The sequence below is a fragment of the Nymphaea colorata genome, chromosome 2 (genome assembly GCF_008831285.2).
Source record: "Nymphaea colorata isolate Beijing-Zhang1983 chromosome 2, ASM883128v2, whole genome shotgun sequence".
Classification (NCBI taxonomy): Eukaryota; Viridiplantae; Streptophyta; class Magnoliopsida; order Nymphaeales; family Nymphaeaceae; genus Nymphaea; species Nymphaea colorata.
The window spans coordinates 4682913-4702470 of NC_045139.1; the positions used below are offsets into that span (position 1 = coordinate 4682913).

General features: G+C 37.0%; 2 protein-coding genes across 3 annotated transcripts; one reads left to right on the top strand and one right to left on the bottom strand.

Moving 5' to 3' along the window:
• Positions 1–345: 345 nt before the first annotated feature.
• On the bottom strand, positions 346–4417 carry LOC116248899 (protein DETOXIFICATION 12-like). The gene is made up of 7 exons (XM_031621928.2): positions 4186–4417; positions 2979–3523; positions 2805–2891; positions 2156–2212; positions 1819–2057; positions 692–897; positions 346–510 (listed from the first exon to the last, which is right to left on the bottom strand). The coding sequence occupies exons 1-7, from the start codon at positions 4357–4359 to the stop codon at positions 448–450; spliced, it is 1371 nt and encodes a 456-aa protein (XP_031477788.1). The 5' UTR covers positions 4360–4417; the 3' UTR covers positions 346–447.
• A 3601-nt stretch (positions 4418–8018) lies between these two features.
• Positions 8019–12003, top strand: LOC116246706 (protein DETOXIFICATION 16). Of its 2 annotated transcripts, none has more exons than XM_031618529.2 (8): positions 8019–8467; positions 8930–9474; positions 9628–9714; positions 10186–10242; positions 10330–10568; positions 10784–10902; positions 10982–11068; positions 11546–12003. In XM_031618529.2, exons 1-8 carry the CDS (start codon positions 8189–8191, stop codon positions 11603–11605), a joined length of 1473 nt encoding a protein of 490 aa, XP_031474389.1. In that variant the 5' UTR covers positions 8019–8188; the 3' UTR covers positions 11606–12003. The 2 variants fall into 2 exon arrangements, with proteins under 2 accessions (XP_031474389.1, XP_031474390.1); XM_031618530.2 differs by having other exon boundaries at positions 8261–8399; positions 11546–12002.
• The last annotated feature ends 7555 nt before the right edge of the window (positions 12004–19558 follow it).

Here is a 19558-nt window from a genome sequence, read left to right on the forward strand (position 1 = left end):
TTACAAAAAAGTTTTCTTTTTCAATAAGTATTTTAGTCATTAACCATACTAACACACTAAAATCCATGACACCCTGTGACGCCAAGGAGGGAAAGGTGTTTTCATTAAATTATTGAAAAGAAATGTCTTCCACGGTCATTTTACTTTCTTTTTTTACAAAAAGTTTTTCTTTTTCAATGTGAATTAAAAATATTTTACTCAGTGCCAAAAATATGGCCCGTATAACCAAGTTCGGTGAAAAAGGAGGCCCTGACCTTTCAAAGGCAAAAAAGGAAGAGAAAAATTGTCAATTAAGCGTTCTGCACTTACTGTTTGCAATCTATAAGAGATTATCTGGTCCACATCTGCAAAACTCTCTCTCTCACACACACTCTCTCTCTCCACAGGCTTGTCATCAAGGAAGCACCCAATGGCTACGTGAGGATGCAACGTTCAAATGCTGCAACTTTAAGCATCTTCACCACTGAAAGCTATGGGCTTGTCAATCATTCTATCCCTTGCATTTTCAGCCTGCAAAAATGGGCATTAATATTTCTTGCATTCTTAGCCAACAAACAAGCCAGGAGGCCGGAGCCAAGCCAAGAAAGATCCCAGAAAACAGAGGAAATAACCATTTTCATCCATTGACAACTGATAGACCTTAAGCAATTCAGAATAATGACAAAGAAACAGAGCAGTATAATATACTGACCTGCCGTTCCCAATTAGCAAAACCTGTTATAAGAGAAAGCAGGATTGCTTGTGCTGTAGAACCAGACAGTATACCAATCCAGAGACCAATTGCTCCAAAATGAAAATAGAAGCCTAAAACACAAGCAACTGGGACACCCAACAGATAGAATGCTCCAAGGTTGACATATGCACCAAGATCCTGCCGCCCACATCCTCTTACAACACCTAAACAGATAAGTAGATATGGCCATTTGTCGTTCAATTTAAAATGGTGACCCAGTAGTCCAAATCAAGATAGGACTTAGAGATTAGATCTTTCTCTTCTTATATTTTAATCATAATACTTTCAGCAGATGAGTATTCAAATCACATGTATTTCAGGAAAAATGTCCACAGCAAAAGGAAATAATGGTTCATTTATAAAAGGTCCTATTTTTACATACTAAATCTATTTAAAGATTCCATTGGACACCCTAGAACAGAAGAATTGGATGCTTCCTATCATATTTTCTCTTAAACTAAGGACCTCTGATGCATGTTCATGAGTATATCCTGCTATAGTATAACAGAAGAAACATCTTCAAGTAGAATGCCAATGATTACAATACTGAGTTCAAACCATTAACACTCTGAAACATCTCCAAATTTTGAAGTTAAAGTGATTTTTTAAGTGATTTGACTTGTTCAAGTCTTCTCTGTGATCTAAATTCATGCTACTCTGTTGACAAGACCATGTGACTATGTGAGTTGGTTCTGGATATACAAAAAATATAAGTGCCTCAATTGGACTTGATTGTACACTTCCATTATATAATTTTAACATGAACAGTAAATGCAGTCCTTTCTGTAAGTTTGTAGTTAGAGTAGGTAGGACCTGAGACTGCTACAGGCTTAAATACCAATTTGAACTAATAACCTGAAAATCCTCACAGAACTCCCTTCACGTAGAGGCATGTGCCTCTAAATGCAGTAGCTAGCATTCAGGTTTCTCTTGTCCTAAACTGCATGAGTTCAGCAATTTACAGCATCTTTGACTTCAGAAATGGACTGCTGTCAATGCATGTCAACTCACATATTGCATCTCAATCACATGCAGTGAAATATTTTCAAGAAGGCTTAAATCTTAAAGCCATGAAATGATCTAACCTGAGAGCACTCCTTGGATGGCATCCATGAATGCTGACACAGAAACTAAAGGCGCCATTTTCACAACATACTGAATAACTTCTTCGTCACTGCTGTAAGCATGCCCCAACAGGTATCTTATAGCATAGATACTTGTACTTATAACTGAACCGTCTATAACTGCAAGCAAGACAGCAACAAATACTGCCAACCGAGCTGTTCTTGGACATCCAGCTCCTAATTCATTAGAAACACGAGTGCTGCAATGGGAAGCCATCCGTGAGTATCGATACCAACAATCTGAACTGAGAGTCAATTCAAGAAGTTAATATTAAGTGACAAAGGATGAAGAGTACACCTTGCAGCAGCACCAAGTCCATATGGTATAGAATAGACCAAATACATGGAGTAAATGCTGTTTAAGGAAACAAAAGGGAGTTATGTCAAGGATAATTTCTTGATCTTAAAATTAATAACTACAACAAGTTTCCAAATTCAACGTCCTAATACTCGACAAATATCATAATACCACTATAACTTCAATAATACTAAAAAATATGAATAAAAAAGGCACTGAATGCATGTTTTTCTTAAAAAAGCATGGCTCTCAGATGAATCAAGTTTACTGTTACATTATTCATTCAACAAGTCAATAGCAAAATGATCTGCTTCATGAAGACACCAACCAATATGGCACATGAATGAACAATAGGTTATGCATGAGACTTTCACAGACATCAAAGATTTGTTGGACATGAATTACGTTAGGTGACAAGAAGCATAAAGCATGTGTCCATTTTGGAAATGATTTCAACCTAAAAAAACAGAAAAAACTGTAATGTTTATTGTCATTCTGCATCTAATACATAAAAGATCTTTATATCACTTCTTCAAATGCACAAATGCAGTTCATGGGTTTACTTTTAGGCACCTGAAGTATTTGAATATATTATATACTTAAAGCTATCCAGCAGTGCTAGCTTAGAAATAAGACACTGAAGCCATACCAAATAGAAAGCACTGAAGCTTCCAGCTCAGGGTCAGGCAGAAGCCCAGAAACCAATACCAATAATTCAAATGACCAGTACTCCAGACTGCACGGAGGAAGTCCAAAGGGGAACAAAAAGGGTTATTAAGGGAAAAATAGAGATCATTGAGGAGAATAAAATGAAGAACTTTACCAAATCATCACTGCAGAAAGAAGTGCAAGACCAAGAAAATTATGTATCCCAGTAATTGCCTCCCTTGAGAAGCCAGTAGACGTCTTTCTACAGGCGGGTGCAAATTTGATATATAGTGCCAATGCAGCCACATTCACCCAATAGGAAAGGCTGACAGCAACAGCAGCACCAACGTATCCTACACTAGATTTAAAGAGCAATATCCAGCAAACGGGGACATGGAAGCAGAGAGTAAATGCAGAAGCACCAAGCAATGGCAGGACCAGACTCTGTGACTGCAGAAACTTTACCATTGGCTGCAAAAGTGCAGCACCAAAAAGTCCTGGGAGCAAGCAGACAGCATATTTGCCTGCTTCATGGGAAATATCAGATTCTTGCCCTATCAAAATGAGGAGCTTCTCCATATAGAACCATAAGATTGTGATGGGGATGCACACAACAAGCAGGGCTATTATAGCTTTTTGTGTGTAAAGTCCTAGCTTTTGGTACTGTTCTGCCCCATAGGCCTGCCCACATAATGTCTCCAAGGCACTTGCCATCCCAAGCTGTTGTCACCAGTTGAACGGATTCAAGTCAGAGCTACAAACTTCATGAAGATACAACCGAAAAAGGGAAAAGAAGAAGGCACAACAGGAATCCAGTGAAGCTGTTGAACGTAAATTGTAGTCCATAGTTCTCTTTACCGGCTCTTAGTTTCCAAAAAACTTGAATGTGAGGTTGCATATAGCAAATCCAATGGCTTATATGGGCACATTGCCGAAACAACCGTGCCGAGGTTCTTCCTCCAAATTAATTAAAAGGTTTTATTACGCAGCAATGAATGGTTCACTTTCAAGAGATTTATTCCTTAAGTCTCACTTTGACACAACTAGAAAACATCCTTCTTCAACTTTTATCCCTGATATGCATGTTAGTGGTTTGAATCTGGATCTGATATATGATCACCTCTAAAGTCTAAACATCCATTGTCAGGTTGTAAAAGCAAATGGGATTCGCCCAATACCATTTTTCTTCTAAAAATTGTTCTCATCAAGCAATTTGATGAGAAGGCTTTGCTGTTGTGTAGATAGAATTTTGGAGCGTGGTTGTTTATCTTTTAACTTATGGCAATTTGGTGCAAAGATCTGTTGATGAGTTTAAAGGGTCTTCCATGGGCGATTTAGTAATTTAATAATTTCATTGAAAAAGCGAGAGGAGAGATGGTTACAAGGATGATGTAGCCGGTGACGTTGCACAGGGAGGAGGCGATGGCGGCGCTGGAGAGGGAGAGGCTGCCGAGATGACCCACCATCATAAGGGAGACGACCTGCAGCAGGAACTGGAACATGTTGACGAGCACCAAGGGCAGAGCTATTGCGCCTTGCCTCCTCATCTCCCTCATCCCCGATCCCCACCACCCATCTCCAACCCAGCTGCTGCCTGAATTTCTGCTTCCCGTTGATCCCCACTCCGCAGGCGCTGCATCCTCCTTCCTCCCCAACAGCCTCTCTCCAGTCGAAGCCTGATCCTCATCCATCATTCTTCGCCAACTGCACCAATTCAAATCACTCTCGAGGGAGAAGAAGAAGAAGAAGTTTGCGAGCTATGTCCGGTTGTCGACTGTCTCCTTCTATAGTATAGAGTATGTGAGGATCATGGCCGCTTTGTTAAGAGACTATAAAACACATGTTTAGTGCGATTCTGGCTTCTGCCCTGTCATCTTCTCCTGGCTTTTTCACGGAAACCATGATTTAATACGAGATCAGATTGATATGTATTGCCTTCGTTGTGTATTTTTCAAAAATTAATCGTTTTTTAGTGTTTAATGTGATACTGTTGGCACTCCAGCTTCTCTGCTTTTCTGCTAACTTTGAAGCAACATATATCTGGAAGAGTTAACAATGGTCTGTAAAAACAATTACAAACTGCAGGTGAGGGAGGGAGCCAGATGGCGACATGGTCTTCGCTGCGCCCTTTGTCCACGGCAACCGTTGCCTGCCACGTCTCAGCCGACCGGGTTCCATGTGCTGCCATTTCCCTTTTTGCCCGCCGCTTTTTTCTGACTTTGTCTTTTAAGGGCTCTTGTTTGTTTTATTGTTTTATTCTTTAAGGGGCATTTCTGTCTTTTCACCTTCATTGAAACTCAATTTTTAATTTCAGTTAAAAAAAATTTAAAATAACACAACCAACCGCTTTAACTCCCTTTCTACCCTACATATCAATCAACAACCGCCGTTCTTCAACCGCTGTTCTTCGTATGGTCGGCGGCCAACCACTCATATGAAACCTAAGTGAGGGCCTCAATATGCAAAAATGGATTTCAAGCTCTTCAATGTATTAAACATGACATTTCGTTCCATTTCAACTCCACTTTAATATCACTATACTAAATGGGTCTACACCCCGGGTGGCACTGCACGTGGGCATGTATGGGCAGTTGCCCCCACACAGCCTCACAAATTCTACTATTAGCAGTTGCGACTACTTTGTTTGTTCATATATTGTGTGCATCCTTCATTATTTGCCTAACATCCCTTAATCAATCTTTTATGTTTAAGGTTTTTTTTTTTTTTAAATAAGTGTTCCTTGACCAAAAATGTCTTTTTATGGACCCCGTTCTACAAATCTTTCATCAAAAAGTTGAAATACTACTTCATCCTACCGTCCAAAGAAGAACCGAAGTTCTCACACTATACCTGTCTTTTTATGGTACATGGTCTTTTTTTTTTTGTCTCTCTCTCGATATATTTGATATGTCTTAATATATCTTGATCAATAAAGCTATTATAGGCCCACTAAATGAAGCAGAACTCGACTTAATTAGAGAGAGAAAGAGAGAGAGACCCAAAAAATAACCATGTACCATAGGAAGACAGGTGTAGAGTGAGAACTTTAGTTTTTCTTTAGACGGTAAGATGACTCCTCCTACTCACCCAAAAGAACTCATTGAGTTTGACTAAAAGTTTTCATTAAATGTAGGAAGTCTCTCTCTCTCTCTCTCTCTCTCTCTGAAAGAAGCAAGAGTCAATATTAAAGATGCTTGGAGACCAAGGATTTTGACTTGACAACAGGATAGAGAACCAGGCAGGGGTGGAGCTAGGGCTGCTCAAGGAGCGGAGCCATCATGAGCTCAACTGGAACTCGCTTGTTAAAACACAGCTCGAGTTCAAATGTATGCTTAAAATGTTGAAGGAGTGAGTTCAAACCGAAATAGTTCGACTATTTTAAATTCGACTCCGTTTGATTACACAATGGATATTGAATTATAATGAAAAATTAATGAAATGAGTAACAGCTGAATGGGTTAATCCAGTTAAATGAGTTAATGAAAATATAATTGAGTTAAACAACTTAAATGACTTAAAGGAAACAAAACATGCTTAATGTAAACGGGTTAAACAAGTTAAACGAATCGAGTGCAAGCCCGCCGTTGTATTGGCGAGTCGAGCTTGACTTGTTATGTCAATCTAGATTCTAACTCAAGTTGAGCTCGAGTTTTTTGAGTTGAGCTGGCCCAACTCGAGCTCGTGTGCAGACCTAGGTAGAGCCATCCGAGCCATAACACCTCCGAGTCCATAGATTTCTTTCCCCAAGCAAGCATAGTACTTAGGGTTACAGAAAAGCCCACAGACTTTAACCATGGTTTCCACGAGATTATGACGGGATTTGCTCTTTGGCCGTCTTTAGAAAGAAAATCCAACATAAGATTTGTATCAAATGAATATGAATTAGATCATCATTACTGCCCACACACACATATATATATATGACTTTAATTTTTTAGAGTCACACATCTACCTAATTTGCACCATTTGATTGAACATGATGAATGATTAAAAATAAAATAAAAAGAAAATGATGATGAACATTTTCATAATCTAATATTAATTTACACATTTTTCTTTTTAGTTTTTTCTCTATAGTCATTTGTTTTGTTTTAGATGAATGGCCTTGAATAGATGGTTGAATAACTTTAGATAACTAGAGTTATGATTTGTAGAGACTTTTTTTTTTTCTCTCTCTTTTTATATATATATATATATATATATATATATATATATATATATATATATATATATATATATATATATATATATATATATATATATATAAAGAGAGAGAGAGAGAGAGAGAGAACTCTTATATATATATAAATATATATATAAGACCAAAATATCTTTTAAATGATAAGAGGAAAAGAGATGAAGAAATAAAAAAAAAACATGTCCAGTTAAAAGGGCATTTTAAACTTTTAAAAGAATAATTTGACTTTTATATTTGGAACTAAATCTCTATCGTCTATTGTTTTTGAAACCGACGGCTTAGATGATTCTCATCAACTTCGTAATATATAGATCCTAATATATAGATCCTTGGATGTCACAATAGACAGAAAATCCTCCGACCTCTCACAATTAAACTTTTTCAGATTTGTGGTTGAGAAAAAAAAGAAAGACAAAAAAAAGGTAAAGTGACCACATATTTTTGTCGTCTAGTTCACAAATTTTTCTTATTCTTTTTCTCTCAAACATCAAAGGCTGACACAAATTTTTGACCATCCACATATTTTAATCCATAGCTATCTTTTTCTCCGTGTGCAGGAGCAAATAAATAATGGCTTGGCTTTAAATGGTGTCTAGATATTGCAGATCAGATTCCTTGTAATCAGATCTGGATCCAGAGTCGAACACGAATGCTATTGTTCTTAAAACAGAACTACAATCGATCGAGTTGGATCTTTATTGGATTTTAGTTACGAAACCTCATGGCAAATCTAAATTCTTTCTATACGGGATCTGACTAATTACATCCAATCCATTTATATTCATACTCTTTCCGCCGGAGTTTTGTTTTATAATATGAAAATTTTTTATTTGATCGACTGCGTTTTTACTGTAATTTGAATACAAACAATCCTTCCACCATTGTTCTGTCAGGAGTTAAATCAAGACCATAACAGAGATCCCCAAATGGAAATTGTTCAAATGCGAAGTACCGATAAAGAAGGCACCAACTTTCCGGTTTCAGAATAAACTAATAAGACTGAGGAAGAAGAGACAGAAAACATTCCTTAATAAATGCCGAAGGTGGCGCCTGAGCGCAGAATGAGAACCGGATTGTTCCATCCTTCTAATTTATTCCGGTGTTAGACAGCCACTTGCCTGTTCATATCATTTGAAGTCGTCTGCATCCCTTCACCTTCTTTAGTCTGCTTGCTTTTGGAAGCAAAAATGGGAAACGAGAACCAAAGAGAGTTGAATAAACCTCTTCTGTCATATTCTTGTAGCCCCGAAGATGGGTTGCGAGAAAGAACGATTGATGCAAGAAGAGAGATCTTGTTGGAGGTAAAGAGGCAGCTATGGCTGGCCGGGCCGCTTATTTCGACGAGCGTCCTTCAGTTCTGTCTGCAACTCGTATCTGTCATGTTTGTTGGTCACCTGGGTGAGCTTTCACTTTCCTCTGCTTCCATGGCCACTTCATTTGCTGGTGTCACTGGTTTCAGTTTGTTGGTATGCTCCTGTTTCACGGCTTCTTTCGATAACAATCTGTAGATCTCTTTATTTTTCTTCTGTTCAGTGCTTGTTGGTTGTGCAATGAGAATCCATGTTAACGATTTACACAAACATTTCTGGATGCTCTGCCTGCCTTCAGTTACGTTGATCATGATATGATAACCTTTTGTGCGTTCATGATCGACACTGTGGAGAACATCAATTCCGTATTTGCTAGAAGTTTATCCGATTCCGATAATTTTTTGAAAATTTTGTATACTTCAGCGCAAGATGTTAATGATGATAAGGTTTTGTTGATCACTTGGGCGTGAAAATTTTCCATTTGAGTGCAAGTCATCTTTAGCTAAGAGCTGATTGATCTTTTGGTTTTGCTTCAGTAAGAAAAGATGGGTTATTTTGTTGACTGGTTCTTTATCAAGACTAATGCTTTTCCTTTTGGTATTTCATTTTGTGGAATAGTTAGGAATGGGGAGTGCTCTGGATACATTATGTGGGCAGGCCTATGGAGCAAAACAGTACCACATGTTAGGTGTGCATATGCAAAGAGCCATGCTTGTTCTACTGCTTGTTAGCATCCCCATTGCTTTTGTATGGGCTTCCACAGAACCAATTCTCTTGGCTTTTGGTCAAGACCCAGAGATTTCAGCAGCAGCAGGTGTATATGCTCGATGGATGATCCCAAGTATCTTTGGTTATGGCCTCCTGCAATCCCATGTTCGGTTCCTCCAGATGCAGAACATTGTCTTTCCTATGGTGATTAGCTCTGGCATTGCTGCCTTGTTGCACGTTCTGCTTTGCTGGTTGCTGGTTTTCAAATCTGGGCTTGGTCAAAGAGGTGCTGCGTTGGCAAACTCAATATCTTCTTGGATTAACACACTACTTTTGGCACTTTTTGTCAAATTCTCAGTGGCATGTAAGAAAACGTGGACTGGTTTCTCCAAAGAAGCTTTGCAAGATATTCCTAATTTCATTCGACTGGCCATTCCTTCGGCTTTGATGGTTTGGTAAGTTGATCTATATTTCTCTGCTTATATTTCTCCATACTGTTGTTGGAATCTGTTTTGTTCAGTCTGATGATTCAGAACATTTAGATAAATTCTGTAAGGCATAACTTTACACATATGAGGATTTTGACATTTTACATGAATGGAAAACAGCTTGGAGTTCTGGTCATTCGAAATGATAGTTCTTTTGTCTGGTTTGCTGCCTAATCCAAAGTTGGAGACTTCAGTGCTATCAATCTGGTAACTCACTCTGAACTCTTGCCTCTGCTTTTCCCTTTTAATCAACACACCCATATTCAGTGTTGTTCTGACCCCTTGTAGAACTAATATACTTAGCCTTAGCCATGATTGTCTGCAAATAAATCTAAGGCTGCTTTTGTCAGAACAGGGGAAAGGTGGAGCCCGAATTTGAGAAAATTGTCAAATGCAGTAAACATGCTTTAGTCATATGTCAGGAATTATTTTGACAAACTTAAGGTAGTGCCAGAAAATAATTTTTTTATTCTTTACTCTCAGACTTGGTATCTTATATTATCTTTATGCATGTCATAGTCTCTTAAATTCTGCATATGCTGAAATAATTGTCAGACCAACTGTTGCACTTTCGAGTTCTTCCATCGAATAGCTGTTTTTTTCAAACAGGATTTTTACATTTATGCCTTCTACTTCTACTGCCATATAGAACTTATGTTCCTTATTTCTGTTATGCAGCCTTAATACGGCCTCATTGCTTTGGATGGTCCCTTTTGGCCTTGGAGGGGCTATAAGGTTAGATTGTCTAATATTTAAACAAAAAGTAATCTGCTAGAAGCTGGATTTGTGAAAGTGCTGACTTCTGTTTCTTCATTCTTTTAGCACCAGAGTTTCCAATGAATTGGGTGCAGGGAAGCCTCAAGCTGCACGTTTGGCAGTACGTGTTGTAGTGTTCATGGCTGTTGCAGAGAGTCTGATCATAGGCGTAACAATGATATTAGTACGTAACATATGGGGATACTTGTATAGTAGTGAAGGCAGAGTGGTCAAATATGTCTCTGTCATGATCCCCTTACTTGCTGCATCCAACATAGCAGATGGAACCCAATGTGTACTTTCAGGTCTGACTCAATTCTGAACTTTTAAGACATTTTCATTGTGAATGAAGGAATTTTCAATTCATTTCTAGTTAAGTGTCTTCTGATAGCTTGGTAGATAATTGCATAACTGGCTTTATATATCAAAATATAATTCATCTAGATTTCATGATAATTTTCTTGCTTTAGGATGTCAACTAAGTTTTTAAACCAATACCTTATGAATCTTCCGTCTCTAGGTGCTGTCAGAGGGTGCGGATGGCAGAAGATTGGTGCATTCGTAAACCTGGGGGCATATTATGTTGTTGGTCTTCCTTGTGCTGTTTGTTTTGCCTTTCTCTTGCATGTTGGTGGAAAGGTGCTGTCTGTTGCTTAAGTCTTAACCTAAGTCACCACCATGCGTATATACTTACAAACACTAGTGTTTCTCTCATCAGGGACTTTGGTTGGGAATCATGTGTGGGCTGCTTGTGCAAGCTTTGCTGCTTCTTACCATCACAGTATGCACCAACTGGGATGAAGAGGTACTTGCTCTCTTTCTCTCTCTCTCTTTTTCTCTCTTTCAGTCAGCATATACATACACACACACACATACACACACACACACACACAAATAGTAACTAAGTCCTGATTTCTAGAAATGTATGACATGGATATATACTTTTCTTATATATAACGTCTTCTTCGTGCAAACCACGTTCTCGATTAATGCCACAAAGTTTTTGTATGCTTTCCTTCTATGTTCCATTTTTTCCCTATTTCCATGTTTCTCATATTATCCTTTATTAAGAATTTTTCAAATTAATTGTCGAATCTCTTGGATACACTGGAAGCATGAGCTGTCTGCCTGCATATTGTGCATCTCAGTTTTGACTTAAGTGCTATGGTTCATTGTAGGAAAAAATTACATGCCTCTCACAACTATATTTCAAAGATGCACTTATTCTTTTGACAGGAGTCTTTTATCTTGTTATTTAATTATGATTTTTTTTATTTTGCAGGCAAGAAAAGCAAGGGATAGAGTTTATAACTCCATTTTGCCTACAGATTTGAGTTCGTAGTCACTATCGGCTATTCGGTTATTTAAAATTCAGAGAGGATAAAGGCAGCAACGGAAGAGCTTACAGCTCCTTTTTGCCTGCAGAGCTCATGGCCATCCATCTGGAAAGTGGAGATGTTGATGTCTGTGGACAGCCTATCACACGTACTTAGCTAAAAGTGAATGTATAACAGCTGCCATCTCCGCACATGGTTTTAAGCTCTTTTTGTTAATAAAGCTTGTACTAAGGAGAATAGCATAGATTTATGTGAACTTGACCTTTCTACCGTTATATGATTTAATGCATGTGTACAGCAATGAAGGTTGTGGACGTTGACGCACCTGCAGCTTTGCTCCATTATTATATGAGAAGCACTTTCCTGAACTTACAACTGTTATGCAAAGGGAATTATGAAATAGACGTTTACCTGACACAGTAGGAATGAACCAAATTTGCTTTCATATGATTATACTAGCCTTAAAGGTTGTGAGCTTCTATAACGTACTTATCTACTAAACTTTCTGCATAGAAAACTTGTGAATGGTTGGATCATTTGTCAAGCATAAACATGGTTCTTGGTGCAAAATATAAATTATTAATCAGCAGGTCATTATGAAGTGCACGTTTACCTAACACAGTATGAAGGAACCAAATTTGCTGTCATATGATTATAGTAGCCTTAAAGGTTGTGAACTTCTATGACGTACACCTCTACAAAACTTTCTGCATAGGAAACTTGTGATTGGATCATTTGTCAAGCATAGACATGATTTGGTTCCTTCATATGTCTTATTTTTTGTCTTTTACTATGGTAAACTTTGTAACTGTAAACTATATGTAATAATCTTGCCGCTGTTTTGGAATATCATGAGTTGCATCCACCTGCTTATTATAGAAATTTGTGTGTATGATAAGTTCTACCACTGTTGTTCTTTCTTTATTTTACGGCCAGAAACTTCCAGACACCTAAGACCAACTAAAAGCCTGGTCCTGCTAAATAAACTATGGGTAGGAACATGACTGCAGTGCCCTGCTTTATGTACCTCAGCAGTGAGAAATCTATGGATGCGCCATGCTAGTGAGGTCAAAAGAAAATTGGCAATCCTGAGACGGAGTTGCTAGTTCACTCTGATTCTGTCCCCTCACTAACCATGTCGGCAACTTAGACCAGGAGCTACTACTATTTGACATGTTAAACAAGAGTTCTTAAGTTTTCATCTCCCCCCCCTGAAATTTAGAAAAAATGAATTGGGTATATGGATTTTTTCAAAAACTTTTGGTCTTACCTGGAATTTTGATAAATGCCTCTTGTCTGACCTGAAACATGTTCTGAAACTTGAAACAGTAAAAGTCCTAATTATTTATACTTCATTTCCACTTGGACAATGATGATGTTTTTCCATGTACATATTTTTATATGAATAACAACACAATAACTTGAAAGTGCCCCCACCCCTGCTGCAAATTGGATCCTACCAAATAAATAATTCATAATTTACAAGATCCAAGCAATCTTCCTTTTATGTCATAACCTAAAGTGCAGTGCATGCCAATGTTTGGTGCCTAGAACGAACTTTCACAAATGAAAAAGAAGAAAATTTTCATTCAGGGACCTTCTTGCTCTCATGTTTTCGATTTTCTTGATGGACTTCATTTTTTCTGAGAGCTGCCAATATAAGAACATGCTATTGTTATTGCTCCATAACTCTAGTTAAGTTGACATGTTTAACTGGGAGAAGTGTTGTTGGGGCTTGAGTTGAGCTTGTTAATATGCACTTTCTTATTGCTATGGTTCAATAGATGCTACAACTTGCCAGACAACTAAGTCACTCTATAGCCTGCAGATGAATCATTAGGACACAAAGTAGTTAGAGATTCAAACATAATATAGTCATCAAAATTTCTTTCTCAAGGGGCTTGATGCACCAGATGGGATGGGGGCTGACAGGTGGTAAGTTGCTATTTCGAGTTCCTATGGTGTCAATTTTTTATATTACAAAAGGAAGTACCAATATGCAAATTGAAGAATAGTAAGGGTGCCACCCGACACATTGAAAGCAACTTTGAACCCTGGGAGGATGAAGGGAAGTGGTAGACTTCTGCCTTCATTAGGCAGTGAGATTTCCTTTTGCTCTCTCCTTGGTATTTTTCAAGATTATTTTATATCAGGATGTTGTTTTTGAGTTATTCTTATACTTCAGATACTATAATTGTAATGACCTGGAGCACTCTCCCACCGGAATTGAGCCCCTGGTATGATGGATTCTAACCTACCCTCAAGTAGTTTTGGTTTTAACTTGAAAAAAGATCAGATAGCTAATCACTTAACTACCCTTTTATAAGTCGTTGAAGATTTCCACAGTCTTCAATATATAACTAAACTTTTCAAAATGAGGTGTTACAATAATTTTATTATCAAATGGGGTAGACATATGCTATATTAACAAATATGTTTTCAAATACCATTTTTTGTTTTATGAAATATATTATATAATTGTGCTGTCCATTTCATTGTAAGTTTCAGGAACAGTATTTAATATTTATATCATATTTTCTGGAACATAGTTAATTATGTGTCTTAGAAACATTTGTTCTAAGATCACAATGTGGCTTTTGCGAAATGGCCTAACCCTAACAGCATAATTGGCAGCGCACAATTAGAATGTCATCTCAAAAAAACATGCTGACCGTCAGTCACCAAAATTGAGCGCGTCAAATTTTAATCCAATTTTCATTTATTTCTTATGCAACCATGAAGTAATGACAGAAAATGGGTGCTACGACCATATTGCCACACTGAAAGGACGTCCTAGACTTGGTGTGTAGGAAACTTATCCTCTTATCTCAAACATTGACATTCAAAAAACCTAAAAGCTAAGACATGGAAAAGGGTAATAAGGAACTCTGGTGTGTTTATATGACAGTGAAAGTCTCTTTTGGATGATGGGGTTTTCCATTGTTAAGAAGAAGACCAAAGTCTTCGCCCAACCCCTTATTCCTCAGGATGTAGGGCCTGCTTTCAGTGTCTCGGGTGCCGCCACTACATGCTTCAGTTTGCAAGTCAGTGACCCTTTTTTGTAACATAGAGGGTTTAATATCATGAAGATTTGAAATGGGAACTGGCCACTTACAGGCCCCATCCAGTGGGTTGCGCCAACACCCTTGAAGATAAGAGTAAAAGGCTCCGGCAACTATCAGATATCATACCATCTTGAAAACGTTTCTACAATAAAGATGTTATCGATTGTGTTAATCTTTCAAAAAGGTAACAACCTCAGTTACAAAGTTAATATGTGTCAATTGTTTATAATTCAAGGTGCATTTGAAAGAAATCACTAAAATATAAGGGACATACGAGCATTATCTGAGTTTTTAAAAATCATATAAGCCCATATGAATCGAGCAGGTGTAACCATTCACATGCAATGCGTCAAAAGTGGGGTCTATTCTCTTGGGAATCAAACTAAAAATTGGTGAGAAAGAAAGAGTTCAGTTTGGACAGGGAAGTATTGACAAAAAATGTGAGGTATGAAAGGCCAAACCGAAAAGCAATGGCTAAGAATGTGTTGCTGCAATTTCCACTAAGAAAAAGCTTTCTGTCTCTTGGGGAGCTCATGAGAAGGTCTGGAAAGCTCTCCCGTGCATGGAAACAAGGTTGTGCGAAACGACAGGCAGCTTTTGAGCTGGAGATGGCGCAAGAATCCAAGAGAAGCCATGTCATGGACTGCTGTGGGCTGTCAATGGTTACAATAGAATAATTTTGCTGAAGGTAGCTCCCCCAGTTATAGACCATATATATTGCAAATTAATCTTTCCTTGCACCTCCCTTTCTGTGACATGGTTCATATCTTACAATAAGCCTTTTCATATATTTCTTAAGATTAACATGAACCAAGAACTATTGATAATAGATAGTCTAAGAGCGTACTCTTAAAAAAACGCATTTAAAACGTTAAAAACTGATGAGCAGAATAAAACGTGAAAAAACATCTAAAAATGAAAAAAAAACACGTTTTATTTGTAATTTTTTTCCTTTTTTTCACGTTTTTTAGTGTTTTTTTGTAATTTTTAGTTACCAGATCATTATTTTCATATGTTCTGCATTTTATTTTAAGATTTTGGCGACCATTCTTTTTTTCGTCAAGAGATTCATTCTTTTAAAGTTTGCCGAAATTTTTCCATTATTTTCCTATAAAAAAAAAAAACAACTTTGCTGTTTTATAACCATCCAAAAGTTGACAGTTTAAAACCCGAAAATGACATTTGTGGCTATGGTACGAACCTTTATCACTTTGCAGAACATTTTATTTTACTTTGAAATTTGAAACTAATTTTCTATGAATCATTTTTTGCAAAACTAACCTTATAAATGTGTTTTTCATGCAGAAAATTGTAAGAGTCAACTTTATACGGCAGATCCAATACAAACCGAAGGAAGACCATGAGTTTTTCAAAACATATCTTTTATGTCGATTCATGGATCTTTCAACATGGGGTCTCAAATGATATAATTCATTACTGTTTCTAAACACAACCCCAAGATATGAACTTCAACAAGGAAATCATTCTTGACACCATAAACAAAGATGTCTTCTTTGGAAAGTAAGGTTATGACAGTCACCATATTCACTAATAATGCACACGATTCATGAAACTGTGTACTCAGAGCCTGGCTGGGAATCTGTGGCCGTAATCAGAGGCCACTTCGGCAAGAAGCCAAGTATCAAAGAAACGCCAAGAGAGCAACGACGGCAGCTACAATGAACCGAAGCCACCGGTGTACAGTGGCAGAAATCCATGGTGGCCCATCAAAAGTTTCAGTCAAAGAATCCAAAATTGCATTAACATGATTTTAAAATGATATGGTGTCCATATCAGACTTGGACTGGCGACTCGAGTGCTCCTCGACCAAAAAAAAGTTTGCCGGTCTTCATTCATCATTAAGTATAACATAAGCATCAGGACAAGAACAGTACCTACAACGAAAGATGAACCCGAAGACATTTCATCTGCTTCTTGATGCTTGCGTGATGCTTTTGAGTTCCTGTTGGACCTGCAAACAACGTAGGGATCACGAGGTACTTGTTACTGCAAGCAACGGAGGATAGGCAGCCAACCATTGCTCTCTCTCTCTCTCTCTCTCTCTCTCTCTCTCTCTCTCTCTCTCTCTATATATATATATATATATATATATATATATATATATATATATATATATATATATATATATCACTTAGCAAACTAATCAAGCTAGTTTAATAATTCACTGACTCTCACTTTTTTTCTCTCTTTATATATATATATATATATATATATATATATATATATATATATATATATATATATATATATATATATATATATATTGTGGGATGTCAGATGGCCGGATGACTAAAAATTAGAAATATATAGATGAGACAGCTATAAACTATTTTTAAAAGCAACAAGGGCCCACACCATACTATAATCAGTGGACGATATATATATTGTGGGATGTCAGATGGCCGGATGACTAAAAATTAGAAATATATAGATGAGACAGCTATAAACTATTTTTAAAAGCAACATGGGCCCACATCATACTATAATCAGTCGACGATGCTTATGTGGCGACTGTATTTAGCAATAAATTTTTAAGTTTTATCTGTCCCAGACGTTGTAATATATATATATATATATATATATATATATATATTTATGGATGACTGAAAATTGGAAATCTATAGATGAAACAGCTATAAACGATGAAAATTTGTGGTCAAAGCCACTCTAAATGGTTTCTAAGAGCACAATGAACCATTTTTACATCATAAACCATTTCTGATATTTATGAGGTGACGACTTTTTAGCAATAAATTTCTTTTTAGCCATCCAGATCTTGAACTCCCTTATATTGTGAAAATGTCCATTTTTTAAGACTATGTTATGGCCAAGAACCCATCTTTCGCTTAATATTCTGCTTCACAAATGGTATATTATCCAAATACTTGTCAATGCATTGAGTGCCTTTAGTAAACAAATGCTAGCAGGACTAACTTTGCCAGGTTAGAAATTTTGGTGAGAAAGGCACCAATATGTAAATATACCCATTTGAATATCTTTTTTGGTATAGTTAAGTTGGGGTCATGTATCCACCCTCGCTTATAGGTGACTCTGCCATTGTCTGACCACTTGGGAAGGGGAACATACGCCTGTTTGATAGGAAGAACATTGTATTTCTTGGAACCATACGTTCATAGAATACATGATTCAAGAATGACATGTTTTTATTTTAGAAGATATGGTATCATTATGATTGTAGTTTCTAGTCCAACAACTGAGCATCAGATACAATTATACCAAGTTTTCTGGAACAAAAAAGATAATACTTTTGGAAATTTTGTATATTTCAAAACATAATATTTTTCCTACCAAACACCCTCATAAAATTCAGGTGTGCATGTAAGTGGGTTGGAGCTTAAAATATATATCCATTGTCAAGGGCCTCTTTTTTGTAGTGCAATTATATTGATCACATGGATTTAGTATTATCATTTTGTTTGTTGTATATAACTGAAACATTAGTCGTTTTAGAAAAGATAATCGAGGTTATATGATAAATTCTAAGGAGGCATTCTGATGACATCCTTAAAAGCCATAGTTTTGTGAAAATCAAGTTTTGTAAGAACCTGGTTAAAAACCTGATTTTGAAAACCTGGTTTGAATGTTTGGAGCACAAGACAAACCAACGTTTTGCCTGAAAATCTAGGGAAGGCAGATTTTTCCGGGACTTTATGAAGACGAGATTTTGTTAAAACTAAGTTTTGGTAAAACCTAGCGCAAACCTGCTGGAATTAGTGTTTTGGGGCCAAAACCTGGTTTTATGCTATCATCCAAATGCCTTCTAAATGGTGGATAATGATATAGTAGGTATAAAGGTTGTCTAGATGATGTAGATATTATAAGTTCAAATATAAATGCACGTAGAAAGAAAATCCAAGAAATGTAATTAAATGAATTGCTTTGAAGCCGGCAGTGAAATCACATGCTGTAAATAATATTTTTATTGCCTTAAAATCTTTCCTAGAATTTTGGCCCCCCATCTAGAAAAAGAATAACATGTTATTGCCTTGCAAAAGAAAGAAGTGGAAAATGTTCGAAAAACACCTCAAAAATTAAATACACTTCAAGTCATATTTCTTTCTTCTGTTTTATAAATTGTGTGTTCCTTAAGATTGGATCAAAGAAATCTTCCTCCCTCTCACAACACAACACCGAATGCATAACATTAAAGTTTTTCATGATGGGGCCACATTAAAGTTTTTAAATTTTGACTAGGGTTGAAATATCATTTTTCAAAATTTTTATATAAAACAAGTGATTTTTTTTTAAAAATTTACATATAAATTTTAAAAAAAATTGAAGTTGGGTCAAGCCCATTGGCTCTGCCCCTGATTTGGCGGTGTGTGCTCAATGCATTGCGTCATGTGGCTATGGTTGGACTGAGGTTGGAGGGAGTTTTCTCTCTCTCACACAAAAAAAGAGAGAGAGATGAATGAAAATGTTTTAACATAATTAGGTAACAAGCTTGGGCAGAGCTACATGTGGGCATGATATATATATATATATATATATATATATATATATATATATATATATATTGAGCATATGTAGGCAATTGCCCACATGCGGCTTACACCTACCTCTGCTCGTAGGGCCAGGAGGAATATCACATTGAATAAGACAATTAGACAACGAAGGTTGGTGACGGAGCCGAAAGCATTTGGTGAGAGAAGACAAATGAGAATGAGACTCACATGGTGGTGGGGCTTGGGATTGTTGGTTTGAATTGGCTGAGCTCCTACCACGTTCAGCTCAACTTGGCCCAGTAACTGAAAACTGGACCTACTTTTGCTACCACCATCTGCAAACAAACATTAGGGCGTTTGTTTACTTCGAATTTGAGATCCACGGTGATCTGAGATATCCGATCAA